The following is an 18153-nucleotide window of genomic DNA, read 5'->3' on the forward strand; positions in this document are numbered from 1 at the left end:
GCAGTGCTTATCAAACTTTTTTTGACCTTGACCCTTAGTGAGAAATAAATTTTGCATTCCACCATTTTTAAAACTTTATTTCAACTTCAAAAAAATAAAATAACAAACAAAATGCAGCTGAACAAATTATGGAAGCATTACTTTAAAAATCCTGTCCAGGCACATTTCTTTTGGTTGTTTGTTTGTTTTTAAAGATTTATTTATTTATTTTTCTCCCTTTCTCTCCTCCTGCCCTGCTGTTTTTGCAGTCTGTGTTGTCTTCTCTTCTCATTTTCTCTCCCCTAGGATTCACTGGAATTCGATAATGGGGACTTCTGATGTGGAGAGAGGTTCCCTGTCAATTGCGCCACCTCAGTGCCTGGTCTCTGCTGTGCTTCACCTTTGACTCTCTCCTTGTCTTTCTTTTGATGTGTCATCATCTTGCTGCGTGACCTACTTGAGTGGGCACTGGCTCACCACGCGGGCATTCGCACAGGCACTTGCACTCACCATGCGGGCACTCACACAGGCACTGGCTCACTGTGCGGGCACACTTTCTCTTCTTTTTCACCAGGAGGCCCCAGGGATCGAACCCAGGTCCTCCCATAAGGTAGGCGGAGGCCTTATCACTTGAGCCACATCTGCTTCCCTCATTTATCTTATTTAATCCTAAAAACAAACTCAGTTGTTTCTCTAGTGTCCCAAAAGATGAAAAAATGAGCACAGATTTGTTAAATGACATGACCAAGGCCTCCTTGTTAATGAAGAAAATGAAGGGAAAAAGTACTTGATTATATTCACATCTCATAAAACTAAATCCAATATATTTTTTTAATTTTAGCATTGATGCAGTACTTTCTCTGCCTTTGCTACAAAAATATTACAATATATTATTGTTAACTATAGTCTGTAAATTGCATTAGTTGTGCTTTTCCCATGTATCACTATTATCTTAACACATTATAATAGAGGAACATTCTTGTATTATTAACCAGAATCCTCATCTATGACTATATCACTATATATATCACTATATTATTGCACTGTCACTATGTTATACTGTCCCTAGGTTATTCTCTAGCAGTCTTTCAATTAACATTAACCTCCCTAGACTACCCCTTTCAGCCACAATCACATTATAAATCAGCAGCATTAGTTATACTCATTATAATGTGTTACCGTCAACTCTACCCATTTCCACGTATTTACAATCAACCTTATTAAACATTCTATATGCATTGAGTATCAGCTTCCCATTCTGTCTCCTACTAACCTATAGTCTATAATTTAACTTCACAAGTTTACTCATCATATTTAGTTTCACATCAGTGAGACTATAAAATATTTGTCCTTTTGTGTCTGGCTTATTTCATTCAACATAATATCCTCAAGGTTCATCCATGTTGTCATATGCATCCCAATTCATTTCTTGTTACAGCTGAATAGTATGCCATAGTATGTTTATACCACATTTTGTTTATCCATTCATAGGTTGATGGGAACTTAGATTGTTTCCATCTTTTAGCAATTGTGAATAATGCCGCTATGAATATCAGCATGCAAATAACTGTTCACTCCCTTGCTTTCAGTTATTCTGAATATATTACTAGTAGCAGGTGGCAGTTCTATATTTAGCTTCCCAAGGAACCACCAAACTGTCTTCCACAGAGGCTGCGCCCTTTGACATTCCCACCAACAGGGAAGGAGTGTTCCTATGCCTCCACGTTCTCTCCAGCCCTTGCTGCTTTCTGTTTTGTTCATAATGGCCGTTCTGTAAGGCGTGAAATGATATCTCATTGTAGTTTTCATCTGCATTTCCCTAATAGCTAGTGATGTTGAGCATATTTTCATGTAGTTTTTGTTCATTTGTATGTCCTCTTTGGAAAAATGTCTTTTCAAGTCCTTTGCCCATTCTTTTTTAGGAGGTACTGGGGGTTGAACCTGGGACCTCATATATGCGAAGCATATGCTACACGCACTCTGCTCTTCACCTATTTTTTTAAGATTTATTTATTTCTTTACTCCCCCTCCGTCACCCCCTCTCCCATCCCCCGTCCTGCTGGTTTTGCTGTCTGTATCCATTCACGTGTGATCTTCTGTATCTATTTCTTTTTTTCCTTCTCTTCTCATTTTTTTCTCCTCTAGGATTCGCCAGGATTCGATCCTGGGGACCTCTGATGTAGAGAGAGTTTCCTGTTAGCTGTGCTACCTCAGTTCCTGGTTTCTGCTGTGCTTCACCTTGACTCTCCCCTTCATCTCTCTTTTGTTGCATCATCTTCTTGCTCTGTGACTCTCTTGCACGAGTACTGGCTCACCATTTAGGCACTTGACTGGCTGGCCATGCAGGCACTGGCTCACCACACATGGGCTTGCTATACAGGCACGCTTTCTCTTCTTCTTTTTCACCAGGAAGCCCCAGGGATTGAACCCAGGCCTTCCCATATGGTAGGCAGGAGCCCTATCATTTGAGCCACATCTGCTTCTCCTCTTTACCTACTTTTAAATTAGATTGCTTGTCTTTTTATTGTTGAATTGTGTGCTCTCTTTATATAACATAGAAACCAAACCCTTGGTCAGATATATGGTTTCTGAAAATTTCTCCCATTGAGTAGGCTGCCTTTTCACCTTCTTAACAAAGTCATTTGAAGCACAAAAGTGTTTGGTTTTGATGAGATCCCATTTATCTATTTTTTTCTTCTGTTGCTCATGCCACAAAATCTTAAAGATGTTTCCCTACATTTCCTTCTAGGAGTTTAATGATCCTAGCTTTTTATATTTAGGACCTTGATCCATTTTGAGTTAATTTTTTATATAAGGTGTGAAATACGGGACCTCTTTCTTTCTTTTAAATATGGATATCTGGTTATCCCAGCACTATTCATTGAATAGACAGTTCTGACCCAACTTGGTGGGTTTGACAGCCTTGCCAAAAATCATTTGACCACAGATATAATTCCATTGGTCAGTACCATGCTCTTTTGATCACTGTAGTTAAGTAATATGCTTTCAAGTTGGGAAGTGAGAGTCCTCCAACTTCGTTCTTCTTTTTAAGGATATTTTTGGCTATTCAGGGGCCCTGATCTTTCCAGATGAATTTGATAATTGGATTTCCAATTCTTCAAAAAAAGGCTGTTGGAGTTTTTATTGGAATTGCATTGGAGCTATAAATCAATTTGGGTAGAATTGACAGCTTAATGATACTCAGTCTTCCAGTCCATGAACACAGAATGTCCTTCCATTTATTTAGGTCTTTTTTGGTTTCTTTAAGCAATGTTTTATAGTTTTCTGAGTACAGGCCCTTTATGTCCTTGATTAAGTTTATTCCTAAATATTTTATTCTTTCAGTTGCTATTGTAAATGGAATTTTTTTCTATATTTCTCCTCAGTTTGCTCATTAATAGTGTACAGAAACGCTTCTGATTTTTGTATATTAATCTTGTATCCTGTGACTTTGCTGAAGTCATCTGTTCTAGTAGCTTTGTTGTAGATTTTGGGGGGATTTTTTAGGTATATGATCGTATCAGCAAACAGCAAAAGTTCAAATGGCCACACTTAACTAAAGATAACAGCTTCAAAAAGTCCTCTTTACAAATGGTTTCACACTCACAGGAATGCAGATTAAGATTAAGACTGTCTTTCTAATTCAGTTTACCACAGTTTGCAGGGAAAAAAAATCGTTTCCTGTGTTATATGCAGTGCATACTGTTATTCTTTTCTATTCTAGTCTCTTCCTTCCTTCCTTCTGTCCTTCCTTCCTTTCTTTCATTTTTAATGATAGTCCCATCCATTAAATCAGTCCTTCTCAAACTTGACCGTCCATTGGACTGACCTGGGAAGTGTTAACGATTTCCAGTGTTTGGATCTCACTCCCAGAGGTTCTGATTTAATTGATCTGGGGTGTGGCCTGAACAGTGGGATTTTAAATCCCCTCCCCAGATTTTAATGCGCAGCCCAGGTAGAGAGCCTCTGCAAATTGGTATCCCAGCCCACAGTGGGTCATGACTTGCCACAGACACTGGGTAATATGAGACATCCCTTTCCACCGACAGTAGCATTTAGAAGGAGATTCATTTATTCACTGAACCAACAGTGTACCAAGGGCTGGCTTGGGCACTGGGGGTACAAATACGCTGAAGACATTGTTTCTGCCCTTGAAGAACTGACAGCCTCCTGGGAGAGAGGGGTGTGTACCAAAAGTGCAGCGATTCAGACACAGGCTATAACCAAGGCAGCAACAAGACACGGGGTGTCTGGAAGCAAAGAACACCTGAGTGGCTCCCAGGCTGAGTGAGATTTTTCAGGTTGAGAAGGATGGGAAGAGCATTCCAGGCAAAGGGAACAGCATTTGCAAACATCATGACTACGTTTGCACATATGGAAGAAATCTTTGGAAACAAAATCCTTTCACACATGCCAAAGCTTCCATCTACCAGGCCTGATTTTCCCAAATGGTAAAACCCAAATGACACAGTGGTGTTCCTGAGATGATTTCAGTTAGGACATGAACATGTCATTTTAAAACTTGGAATTGCACAGGAAGGAAGTAATTTGCTTTCATTTCTCTTGCAATATGGCCAATTACATCAAGATCTTAGATCCATTGGCAGACTAAAGTATCTAGCTGGAATTTTAATACATCACTTATTTTTATGCTTTATATTAAGTGATTTTATGTATTTATTGTAGTAAAATAGAATTTCCTTTTTTTAGCTTGGTATTGATAAATATACATACAAAGTGCATGAATTGTAAGTGTTCAGCTCTATTTATTTTCACAAGTGAAACACACCTGTGTAACCAGCACCCAGATTAAGAAACAGTGTGCTAGAAGCACCTAGAAGCCCCCTCAGGGCCCTTAGAAAACAACTTGCAGGAAGCAGATGTGGCTCAAGTGATAGAGCTTCCACCTACCATATGGGAGGACCTGGGTTTGATACTGGGTCTCCTGGTGGAAGAGAAGAAGAGGAAGTGTGCCTGCACGGTGAGTGAGAGCTTGCACAAGTGCCCATGTGGTGAGCCAGTGCCCCGGACAAGTGAGTCACACAGCAAGATGATGACTCATCAAAAAGAGAGACAAGGGGAGAGTCAAGGTGAGGTACAGCTGCGACCAGGAACTGGGGTGGTGCAATTGACAGGGAACCTCTCTCAGACATCTTCAGGATTGAATCCCAGTGAATCCTAGAGGAGAGAAAATGAGAAGAGACGACAACACAGAAAAAATAAAATAAAAAACACAGTGGGGCGGGAAGAGGGGAAGGGGATAAATAAATAAATTGTTAAAAGAAAGGAAGAAAACCACTTGCTACCCCCGGGCTAACCACTAAACTCATTTCTAACAGCATAGATTAGTTTTTATACTTTAAACAAATGGAACCACAGAGTATGTTCTCTTTTGTGCCTGGCTTCTTTAGGTCAACAATATGTTGATGAAATCCATCCACGTTATCTGGAGTAGCTGTAGTTCATTCCTTCTCATTGCCATATTTTATTCCACCCTATAAGTACATCTCAATTGGTTTATTCATTCTACTGTAGATGGGCATTTGGGGGATTCACCGTTTAGGGCTAAGAACATTCTAGTACATGTCTTTGGTGAGTTCTATACACATTTTATTGGGTACATATCTAGGAATAGAATTTCTAGCCATAGTGTAGGCCTGTGAACAGCCATAGAAGATAAAAACAGTTTTCCAGAGTGGTTGCAGTAATCGACCTTCCTGCCACCCAGTAGGTAAGTTCCAGCTGCTTCACATCTTTGCCGAAACTTGGAATTGTTGATCTTTCTCATTTTAACCATTCCAGTGAATGTATTAGAATTCTCTGTGGAAATAAATTTAAATAAGAAAGAGTTTTTATATTAACATATAATGACTATAAATGACACAGAAACACCTCCCCCCATCCCTTGACTTGGAGGTTCACAGATGTTCCAGAGCCTTACAGGGGGCTGATGTCTTGAGGTTATTCATTTACCTGAGCTGTCGTGTCTTTCTCCGTTTTCTCCCTCTCGGCCTCCCCCTCGCCCTTGCTCTCGTGCGCTCCATCCTCTGCCTTCCACACCCAGCCTGGGCCTGACCTGGCGAGACATGCAGCACCTGACCGTGCTCACCTCCAAACGGAACCAGCTTCACGACGAAGTCCACCAGTGGCGGCGCAACGGGGTCGGCCTGGAGTTCAACCACCTCTTTGGCTACGGAGTGCTGGACGCGGGCTCGATGGTGAAAATGGCGAAAGACTGGAAAACTGTGCCCGAGAGATTCCATTGTGTGGGAGGCTCCGTGCAGGATCCTGAGTAAGTAGGAGCAGAGCCTCTTCTGTCGCATGTGGAAAATACCCCAAATAGGATGCCATGGTGTTGGCAACAATATCAGATTCCCTCTCCGTGTCCCGGAGAAGCACTGGATTTGGCTCAGGGACCGCCAGCTTCCGGGCAGAGCTATAGAGTTAACGCAACTCCAGGGGCGACATTTGCATAGAAGACAATTGTCAAATTCAATAAACAGAACATGACCAATATTCCAGAAGGTGCCCTTGTGCCCCTTTCCAGTTCTCATCTCCCCAAGGGTGACCCCTAGTCTTACTTCTAACTCCGTGGATTATTTTTGCCTATTTTATACTTACTGTAAATGAAATCATAGGGTATGCTCACTTTTATATCTAGATTCCTTTGCTCAAAATTGAGATTCGACTCTGTACTTATAGTCCATTTATTCTCATGGCTGAATAGTCCATTGTGTGACTATAACACAGTTTACTTATTCATTCTGCTTGTGGGCCAGTGTGAGGACTTGATTTTATCCTGAGTAAGGCGGATTGCCATTGGGTGGATTTGAGTGAGGAGTTCGTTACACAGAAACCATTGAGCTGGCCAGTACCACTTCCCTCCCCACTCCCTGTCATAGCGAGAGGGTTGGACACTAACGATACCTTTTTACTTAATTTCTCTCTATCCTCACCTGGGCAAGTATCTGCACCTGGACAAACATCCCCACCTGGGTGGTCATGCTCACCTGGCTGAGCAGCCCCTCACCTGGGCAGGTGTCCTCGTTTCTCATTCGTTGAGCTCCTAGAGAGTAGCACTGAGTGGATCATTGCAGAGCAGTGTCTATTTTTCCATGGACTAGCCATGATCTCATAAAGCATGGCTCTGATCAGTACTATGTGGGGAAGCAAAACTTCAACCCCAGCCTTATAATACTCTTAAAAAAAAAAAAAAAAAAAAGAGCTGCACAGGTCTCCTATGATGGTGGAAATGTTCTATAATAGAATTAGCTGCTCTGCAGAGTTCCTCAGGGATTTCCCAAAGCCACTGTGTGCGTGTATCATTCCTGTTGGACCCTCATCCTTCCCCCAGCCTTGGGAAGACAGGTTTCACTGAGTCCCAAGCAAGTTGATTGACTTGGTCAAGGTTGCAGAGGCTGTGAGTTTAAGTGAGGGAACTAACTTTAAGTGAGCACCTGCCTATGCCCCATGCACTTAGCATCTACACACCTGTTGTTAAGAGCATACCTTACACTCACACCTTCAGGGGGAGGAAGTCTTACAGCATTAAATACAAACTGGGCCCGTGGTGTCTCAGGGAGACGCACCTACCGTGCGCTGGCATGTGCTGGCCTTTCACATGTACCATTTGTCTTTACCCTTGTAAGCGCAGAAGGCATGTGCCATCACTATTACCTTCTACAAGCGAGGGAGCTGAGATGCAGAGAGGATAAGAAGTGTGCTCAAGGTCCTGCAGGCCAGGCCAGGCCTTGAAGCAAGGCCAGCCTGAATCCCAATGCCAGGCTCTTCTCACTACACGACGTGGACCTTAAGGAGCTCCTACTGTGCGCTCAGACCCTTCCTTAGGATCATTGCACCCGAATCTAGTTTGTGACCCAAGGATCAGCCCTGCTGCAACTTGGCAGGGTCTTATAAGTGAGAAGATGCTTGGAAAGGTTAAGGAAGGCCACACAGCGACTAAGTGGCCAAATGGGATTCGAGCCTTGTCACTCTGACTCCGGCACCCTGCTGGGTGAGGCTCAGGGATTGTCAGAAGGGGCTGGGGGCTTTTTCCAATAGAGACTCCCCAGGGGACTCAGAAACACCCACCCAGAGGGGGGACCCCCTCTTGACCCTCCGTAACCACCATTCCGGAGCCCCTGTCCCTGGCAGGATCAGTGATGTCCTTTGGGAGCGATCGAACAGATGAGAATGGAACCATTCTCCCACTGGGGACGTTAAAGCGAAACCCTACTCGCCCTAATTAACTGAACCCAAAAGAAACCTAGATGCGAGCTGAGGACGGTGCCTCCCTGGTTAGAACTCAGAACACTTTTTTGTGTAATTTGAAGAGGACGAGAGACTCTCTCTGCAAAGGTGGAAGTGTTCTCTGTCTGCACCATTCGGTACCGTTGCTGTGGCCACCGAGCACTGGAAATGTGGTGGTGAGACTGCAGAGCTCAAGTCTGACTTAATTTTAATTAATTTAAATAGCCACAGGTGGATCTTGGCTGCCCTATTGGATGGCTCAGCTCTAAGGCACTCCTAGTACTTACAGCTTAGCAGTAGGGATGCTAAATAGCGCAAACAGAAATGGGAAGGGTAAATTGAATAGCACCAACTCCTTGAGGGGGTGTCAAGAAGTCCAGAGGGCTAGAAAGTTCAGCCAGCCCGGGTCACAGACTTCTGCCCTCCCCAGAGCCTCCTCTTGCCTCGGCTCCTCCCCTCGCCTTCCCTCCCGCGACACCGTGACACCCTTGCCAGCCCAGCAGCCCAGAAGTCATTCAAGGGGCAGCCCTGTCGAAGCGCTGGTAGCAGAGCCACCCCACCTGCTGGGACCCGCTCCCTGACTGCCGCTGGCCAGCCCGTTATGCTCATCATCCTGTTGAGTCACTGGAAGGTGGCACCGCTGGTCTCATTTTGCAGGTGAGAAAAGGGAGGCTAGGAAAGAGAAGGTCAATGGCCCTAGCTCACTCCTGTTGTTTCTACAAGGTCCTGATTCCCCTATTGCAAAGGAAGAAGGCTGGCAAAGAGGAGCTGGCAGGACTTGCAGAGAGGCCTCTGGCCTCTGCACCTTCACACTGGAGCAAGTTGTTCTTTTCGCTTGCTTGGCATTGTCCCCGGAGCAAGGTCTGCAGTGAGCTGCAGATCAGCTGCATTCACAGTTAACTGAAAGATGACATCATTGCCGTATTTAGGGGAACGGTCAGCTCAGGGCGCACCAGGCCCCTCGGAGTCACCGTGCGTGTTGACATCAAGCCTTACTTTTGGAGACTGCACAGCACAAGAAGGATGAGCCGTCCACAAAGCGCTACACATTCATGAGGGAGAGAGTTATACTGAGATGAGTGACACTTTTATCTCCCAGTTTCTGAATCCATTTAACATCCTGTCATAATGCCTGTAAATACTGAATTTGGAGCCAGAGGAAGCAGTGGAAAATAATGTTGTCCGGCTCCATCATTTTATAGTTAGGGAAATGGGACGCAGAGATTTCATTGTCCCAACATCTCACAACTGGCTAGGGACTTGATCTTACAGCACTTGTGTTGTTTTTAACAAAAAGAAACCCGAGGGAAGCGGATATGGCTCAACAGATAGACTATATAGGAGGTCCAGGGTTTGAGCCCAGGGCCTCCTGGCCCATGTGGTGAGCTGGCCCATGCGCAGTGCTGCCGCACGCAAGGAGTGCCATGTCACGCAGGGGTGTCCCCACGTAGGGGAGCCCCATGCACAAGGAGTGCGCCCCACAGGGAGAGCCGCCCCACATGAAAAGCGCAGCCCGCCCAGGAGTGGCGCCACACACACGGAGAGCTGACACAGCAAGATGATGCAATAAAACAGAGATGCAGATTCCCATGCGGCCTGATGGGAATGCAAGTGGACACAGAAAAACACACAGCAAATGGACACAGAGAGCAGACAACAGGGGTTGGGGGGCGTGGAATAAATAAAATTTAGAAAAGAAACCTGAGAGCTCTTTCAGCATATCTCCACTGGACCCTCTGTGAGGACAGGGCTAGTGTCCCTCTTGTTTCACTGGCATAACCCCAGTGCCTAGAAGAGTGCCTGGTGCTCAGTAGACACTTTATATTTTTTGAATGCATGAATGGAGGCGAGCACCACTTGGACACAAGGACAAGGTCTATAAACGGTGACCATTAGACTAGCCAGGTTGGAAGAGCCGGGCGTGCCCCCTGGTGCCCTCTGCCCCTTGGCCCCACCCCAGCCCCCGAACCTGTCCTCAGCTGCAGGGACATGAGGCCTGCAGCAGGTGCGCCGGCGGGAGGCCTCAGAGGCTGCACGGGGAGCTCCCGAGGGCAGTGTCCAGGACTGGCAGCCCCGCTGGGCAGACCCCAGCCTGCGAGGCCAGAGGCCAACGCCCTGGCAGCCGCCGTCCCTGGATGCGCAGGGCTCCAGGGTGGGCTGAGCGCCGCCCGCCGGCTTTGTAGGTGTCCTCAGCACTGCTTTCCCGGAGGAGGAGTCCATTTGAAAAGCCATTTTCTGAAAGAGAGTTTACCCAGACAGTAGGGGAAGTGTGCTCAACTAAAACAACAGGAAAAGACAACCGGCCCTGACGGCCACGTGGGCTGAGCAGAGCCAAGCCAGCCGTGCCCGCGCCCGGGTGACGCGTGCACAGAGGCCTCGGCCCGCCCTCCTCCACCCACCCGGCGAACCGTTCACGCACCACAAACCGCTACAGCTGTGGCAAGACGTACGGCCCCATGCTCTGCATTTTAAGTGCCTTTGGAAATCAACAGAAAACCCTGACATAAATGCAGAAGCAGCGTGGGAGAGAGAGAAAAGGGTGGGCTCAGCCCCCTAGCAGCCGTGTGACCTTGGACCAGTCTCTTCTCAGCTGTGGCTTCCTCCTCTGTGCTTCATCACGCCCCCTCGTGCTGTTGCACGGGTGGGAGAGGACATCAGAGCGGCCCCCGTTGCGTGTTCTTACCTGACGGCCACGTAGCAGGCATGTTAGGTCCCATTAAGGGCGGCTGCTGCTATGACAGTGATTATGCCAGCACAGCCATGCCAGCTTCCTAAGTGTGTAGGCTGATGACACAGTTGAGCCTTCAAAACACAAGCAGCAGCCCCCCGGGCCCTCACAAAGGCACAAAGGCAGCCACATGCTGTCAAATGAAGCCGTAGTCCATCCCCAAGTTAGTCTTTTGCGGGACTTGAACACTAGGCATTTGTACACAATCTCTAAAAGTTCTGAGAGTAGCTCTTACACCTCTTGGCACGAGCTTCTCCTTCTGCAGTGACTGTTCCAGAATGTTGCCTGGGAGCTAAGGCTGTAGCAATATTCAAAGGTTCTCTTCAGAGCCTCCTCTTGTACCCACAGGCAGCCACCCCCTATTTTAACCTCCTAAATTGCCTTTCCCCAAACATGTGTTTCCTTTTTCTCTTTAAAATGAGAAGGAATCTTTTTTTTTTTTTTTTTTTTTTTTTGCTTTGCTTCTTATAAAAGGAATTCATGGTCACTGTAGGAAAATCAGAAAATTCAAGTGTGAAAAAAACAGTAAGTAAAGAAAGGCTGTCCCACTGCCACGAAGCCAGTGTTCTCCTTTCTTTGCCAAGCTTGCTGCTTCTGGAATGCACATCAGGCTTTTAATTCAATTGCAAAGGAACATAAAATTCAGAGGCGAGTTCCATGGCGATGGCTCGCTCTCCCAGAGGACGGAGCTCTGCATTCAGGCAGCCGTCCCCCTGCAAGGCTGGCTCAGGGAGCTTTGAAGTAGCATTTCCTTCATGTGCTAAACAAACCACAGACCTCCCTCCTCCCCCGAGGTACCCCGCGTGCCCTCGGAGCCCGGCACACAGCCACCTCCCAAGTCTACCAGGACAGTGTGTGATTCCCAGCCCAAGTTTGTTTGTTCCCTCTTGAACCTGTCTTTAGGCTTCTAAAGGTACACGTTAAAATTCTAGTATTTTTTCCAGCCTGTACCTCCCGAGCCCCCTGCACCCCCTGGCTCGCCCTCCCACCCTCTCTCACAGACTCACAAGTTTTGTTCTCAAGTCAGACCCTTAGCCTGGGCGACAGGTAGCCTGTGTTCCTGCTTCCCTGCAAGTCCACGAGCAGCCTCGGCGCCCCTGTCATTGTCCCCATGCCCTTCGATTTGCCCCTGCAGCCTGCCCTCCTACCCACGGGGTTCCGGGAGAAACAGGACAGCTGCTGTGGAAGGCTGACACACAGCACTGTCCAACGGGGCACGCCGGTGGTCGTTCTCCCACCAGGGCCGCTTCCCCGCTCCCAGGCACCTCTGCCGTGTCCCTGCAGGTCAGGGCGCTCCCCAGTCTGGGTGCGTCTCTGCAACATCTCGAGGGCCTTTTTAACTCAGGGCTTAGTAAAGAAAGCAAAAGGGCTAAGTGAGAATGACCAAACCCACACAATGGGATGAGAGGCCATATTCTGTATAGTTGACAATGACACAAACACATGCAACAGGCTCCAAACACGGTACAGAGGGATTTGGTTATTAACTTCCATTTGCATTTCTCCTGGAGAAAGATAACATCTGTTTTAGGTCAGGTTTCCTAGAAACCTGAGACATGGATTTGGGTGCGTGCACTTGCTTAAGGGGAGGGCTCTTCAGGACAAAGCATAAAGGAGGGAGGGAATCCTGCAGGCCGGAAGGAGCTGAGCAAGGCAGTGGTGTCAAGTGCAATGCACTTTTGGCCTGATCCACCAGGAGGCCTCTAGAGCACCAGCTGCACCACAGAGTTGTCCCCATTTTGCAGCAAGGATCCTGGCCTGATCAGCCAGGCATTGGCTACCCCTGGCAGAGCATGAGACCTCCTGGGCAAGGCAGCTCCCATTGCCTGAGGGTTAGTCCCCAGAGAGACCAGCTGAGAGCCACTAGCAGCCAAAATCCACAGCAGCTGAGCTGGTGCACCATCACCATCTCCTAAAACCCCCACAGCCCACCCCACACAGCTTTCTGCCTATGAGCTGGAGCCCAAACATTCCTTAGCATTAATTTATTAACCCTCCTGTTTTGATTCTGATCCTGTTCTTAGCAAATAGCATCTTCTTTGAGTGGCCCAGGTGATGGCCCTCTGCACCCTGACCTCCAAAGCTGGCTTACTGCTTGCTCTCCAGCAAATGGGATGACTTTCCCAGAGCCTGGGCACTTGGGACCACCCCACCACCATCCCTGGACCCCTGCGACTGATGGCTGCTTCAGCATCCACGTGGGGTGCATGCCGCAGTGCATCATGAAAACTGTCAACGTACGTTTTCAAGTCCCTCAGGAGGCTTTTGCCTTTGTTAATGAGCTGCAGGATGAACTTAGCAAACCCTCCCAGGTTCATGGCCTTGGTTCCAAGGGCAATACAGAACCAATGCTTGACTCTGAGCTGGGTGTACAACCTGCATCATTTTATGGATGTGCTGTGCAAAGGTGTTTGTTGAAAAGCATTCACCATTTTATGTTCAAAATAATGTCAAGGGAGGATATTAGCATGGGGAGAGGGGACTATTACCATGTACAAGCATCCTGCTCAGTGTTGTCATACCTCATCTTATTTAACCTCACAAAAGCCACCCACAGTGACATCGAGATTTAGAGGATGTGAATAACTTCCCAAGATCTCATGACTGCCAAGTGTGGACGTAGAATTCTAACCAGATGGGTTTGTTCCCACAGTCTGGCGTCTTCCCATTATGCCATGCAATCCTCAAAAGTCCTTTTGATTTATTACCTTTCCAGGGCAGGAACCTCTTGGCTTCTCACAGCTGAAGGAGGCCATCTCCAGAAAGGAGATCGATTATATGAAAGGAGATCAATTAGATGAAAGGAGATCGATTAGATGAAAAGATGTTTAGCGAAATGGACTTGGCCCAGCAGTTAGGGCATCTGTCTACCACATGGGAGGTCCTCGGTTCAAACCCCGGGCCTCATTGACCCGTGTGGAGCTGGCCCATGCGCAGTGCTGATGCGCGCAAGGAGTGCCGTGCCACGCAGGGGCGCCCCCGCGTAGAGGTGTCCCCCACGTAGGGGAGCCCCACGCGCAAGGAGTGTGCCCCGTAAGGAGAGCCTCCTGGCGCAAAAGAAAGTGCAGCCTGCCCAGGAATGGCGCCGCCCACACTTCCCGTGCCGCTGACAACAACAGAAGCAGACAAAGAAACAAGATGCAGCAAAGAGACGCAGAGAACAGACAACCGGGGGAGGGAGGGAATTAAATAATAAATAAATAAATGTTTAAAAAAAAAAGAAAGAAAGAAAAGATGTTTAGACTGACCTCCATGGGGTCCAACTCTGTGGCCAAAGAGACACCCAAAGTCCCCTGATCTTCCAAAGTATTTATTAGCCCAATGCCAGTTTTTTTATGGTAGTAATAACAATCCTTTCAGCAATAGCGCCTACTTATCAAGGTACTTAGCACTTTAAAAGAAAGGTATTATGATCTCCTGCCTGAGTCTGGGTTCCCCCAAAAGTGGGCCCTGAGAAAGTTTGTGGATGCTGTGGGTTTTTTGGAGAGATGACCCCAGGAAACACAACGGAGGAAGTGGAGATGTCAGGCAAGGGAGGAGGAAAAAAACAAAGTGTCCATTAATGACCAAGTTACCACTAGGGACAATTGAGTTCAACCCCACCAGGGACCCCGAGTTGTCCCACTGAGGAACGTGGAAGCTGAGGTATTGACCCGCCACCTCCTGCCGATCCCTGGTCGAGGGTTGCCCCTGAGCGGTTAAGTCAACGACCCTTTCAGGCTGCGCATGCTCCTGTGGTGCCAGAAAAAGCCCCAGGAGAGAAGCCGGTGGACCCAGGTGCCCGAGCTGCGGCTGCAGGTGAATGCAGGTGCATGCGACTGCAGGTGAACGCAGAGGTGGCCGTGGAGGTGAGGGGAGGGCCATCAGCAGCACCCACTATGGCCCCAGTCTACAGAGTCATTTCCGGGAGGATAAGCAACGTGCCCGGGCCCCCCAGCCAGTGTGGGAACTGAGCCCAGGTCCGTCCACAAGCCACCTGGCGCCACCTTCACGCCCCTTGCCTCACAGGGTGTGCCTGTCCCTGCACTTACCGCCTTCTCATTTGCCTTTAGGAAAATACCTCCCACTGGCAAGCTGGTGCTGACCCTCACCACGGACGCCTGCGAAGGGAAAGAAAACTTCGTCCGCTACCTGGAGCACGTGCAAGCCGTCATCACGGTCAACGCCACGAGGAGAGGCGACCTGAACATCAACATGACGTCCCCCATGGGCACCAAGTCCATTCTGCTGAGCCGGCGCCCGCGGGACGACGACGCCAAGGTGGGCTTCGACAAGTGGCCCTTCATGACCACGCACACGTGGGGGGAAGATGCGCGAGGAACCTGGACCCTGGAGCTGGGCTTCGTGGGCGGCGCCCCCCAGAAGGGGGTGCTGAAGGAGTGGACGCTGATGCTCCACGGCACGCAGAGCGCCCCGTACATCGACCAGGTGGTGCGGGATTACCAGTCCAAGCTCGCCATGTCCAAGAAGGAGGAGCTGGAGGAGGAGCTGGACGAGGCCGTGGAGAGGAGCCTGAAGAGCATCCTGAGCAAGAACTAGCGCCGCCCGCCGCTCCCCTCCCGCCCCCGCCTCTCCCCTGCTCCACTCTTCTGGTAGGCACCCAGCAATTACTGTCACCCCCAGACGAGCGATCCCATCTTCTCACCCTGAAGCCTCGCTCGCTGTCAATGATTATTTTCATTACGATGGAAGCGATCTTTTTTATTCTCTGCCACAAATACAGCGTTCCCACCAGCCTCTCTGTCCTCTTTGTGACTCTAAGTTCTTTATTCGTGTCATTCAAATAGGTGATATCTTGCCAACAAAACTGGGACGGCTTTCCCCTGAATTTTTTTTTTTTTTTTTCCGTATCTGAGAAGAGAAAAGAATGCGTGTAAAAAGCCACACACGGTGACTCCGGGAATGCGTTTCGGTAGCCTCAGCTGGAGGGCCTGCTGTGTAAAAAGGAAATGACAGATGACCACGAGGGTGAGCTTTGAACCTCGTAAAGCACAGGCCACGCTCTAGATCCTTTGGGGAAAGATGCTTGACCTTAGCAGGATTTGTCGGTGGCATCGATTAAGGCGACCTGATTGAAAAGATGCCATCCGGGGGAGTCCCACGTGTGGGAGGGAAGCGCGCAGGGCGCATGCGCTTTGGAAATGGCACCTGCAGCTCCAAGGCCGGCTTGATGACTCTAAAGCGGCGGTGGAATGGCCCGCCAGCCAGCCGCTGCTAGGGCAGCCCAGGTGACTCCAGACTTCATCCCAGCCCGTGTGCTGGGGTTTCTTACAAAGCTATCCACCTGGGGAAAAGAAAAAAGGAAGTCATATGGCTGGCGCGTGTCTGGAGAAAAGTAGCTGAGTAGTTCATGAAACGGGAGCATTCCTTTTCCTAAAGTCCCTTTAGAGGCTCCTCAATCTGATGTAAGTGAGAGGACAGGTGCTTATGTTTGACAGCTTTGCACACATAGGCTTGGGTTCTGAGTTCCAAAAAAAATTAAATTGGGGGGAAGGGTCTTATTCCTTCATGTAATGATTCCTTTGATGAGTTGGGGAAACGGCCTCTGTTCCAGAAGAGGTGTGAGAAGATTGAGGAGGGCCTGTTTGAAGATGAGCCACCGTCTTCACACGGACCTCCATTTGAATGGAGCCTCTTCTGCCAGGAGGGGTCAATGCCAACTCGTCCCCCCAGTAACTTGAGGCCAGAAGCAAGAGACCCCTGTCAGGAAAGCACACAGTGACCACCTTGGCAGCTAAGCAGTCCCTGAGAGCATTTAACATGCAACCCAAAGGTGACAGTCAACCCAAAAGACACCACACCCTGTCATTACCCTGTAGAAATGCTTCCTGGCTTACTAGCACTTTCCTTATCTATCAAAGGATTGGCCTCTCATCTCCAGTCCCAATGCCCACCCATTCCCAAGAAAGGATTCATTGTCCCCCATTCTGGCTACATTTCTCCCTCCCCGAGGAAGCATGTAGCTAAGCCTGCAGTTCCTTTTCTAGGTTTCAGCTCCTCCTCTCTTTAAGAGAGAAGTCCGGAAAACTCATGCCTAGAACACCCATTTTATTTTATTTTTCCCCCATGTGGGAATGAATTCCTGTCCTCTAACACCTTATGACCTTCCCTATATAATGCTTTAAAATGTAAGAATATTTATGATTTTTTAAAAGAAATTTATTACTTGTTGTGAAGGTCTTTTTAAACCAGTTTAGATTTAAAGAAAAAAATAAATGGAAATCATCAATTCATTTCACATTAATGGTCTGAAAATAAACCAAAGGACACTATGTGTGCAAGTGTGTGTAAGTGCACACAGAAATATATATACATATGTAGACTATATACATGTGTGTATATACATATATATATATACACTTGTATAAATGTATATATACACATATACCTAAAATGTGTGTATGTGTATTTATTGAAGAGACAGATGCCATATCCATCTCTAAAAGAATATTCAGAGAATACAAAGATGACTCTGGCTGAAGTAAAAGGCCGGTGGAAATTCAGGTGAAAATATACATCAATTCCCATTACATCACTCTGTAATTTTGCAGCTCCCTGTATAAACATTAAATGTCTTATATAGCAAGAACATATAAAATAGTTGTCCATATTTTCACAGTTGTGGTATAATTTATGAAGTTAGAGAGTAACTTAGATTCTTAATAGAAATGGCAAGTTTTGATATGAGTATATAGTATATAAAAATATATATAGTGCTATATATAAATATTTGGTCTCTATTTCATTTTTTTGCATCAGTATTAACACTAAAAATGTCTGTCTAGTGGTGTTTTTATGATATCCCTGATCCTAATGCAAGAGACAGCTATTTATAATCATTTATTTTGAAAAATGAAAATAAGTAAATAATGATTAATCAGGTTAACATTGTTACTCTCTGTGACAAAATTTTATAAGTAAATTTCAAAGATATGTTGTAAATTAGGAGGCTCAACAATAAAACATTACCTTCCAGAAATTATGTGAGATGTGCTATATATTACATTAAAATACTTCCATCCGTTCCAGGGGCAGATAATAAAAAGTTGCCAGAGCAGTCTAAAAAGATGGCTTTAATAAATATCCATGAAAAAAATATGTAATTAGCATATAAATCACACACAAATTATGATCTACAGCAGCACTTTTCAAACTCCAATTACATTCCATTAGTGGACTGGAAAATCAATTTAGGA

At 47.0% G+C, this 18153-nt stretch overlaps 1 protein-coding gene across 1 annotated transcript in view; it reads left to right on the top strand.

Moving 5' to 3' along the window:
* PCSK2 (proprotein convertase subtilisin/kexin type 2) overlaps positions 1–17936 on the top strand; it is a 282361-nt gene extending 264425 nt beyond the window's left edge. The window contains exons 11-12 of the mRNA XM_058287597.2: positions 6044–6271; positions 15010–17936. Of these exons, the coding sequence (XP_058143580.1) occupies positions 6044–6271; positions 15010–15496 (715 nt within the window). The 3' untranslated portion in view covers positions 15497–17936. The remainder of the gene's footprint in view (positions 1–6043; positions 6272–15009) is intronic.
* Positions 17937–18153: the final 217 nt, after the last annotated feature.

The sequence above is a fragment of the Dasypus novemcinctus genome, chromosome 24 (assembly GCF_030445035.2).
Source record: "Dasypus novemcinctus isolate mDasNov1 chromosome 24, mDasNov1.1.hap2, whole genome shotgun sequence".
Taxonomy (NCBI): domain Eukaryota; kingdom Metazoa; phylum Chordata; class Mammalia; order Cingulata; family Dasypodidae; genus Dasypus; species Dasypus novemcinctus.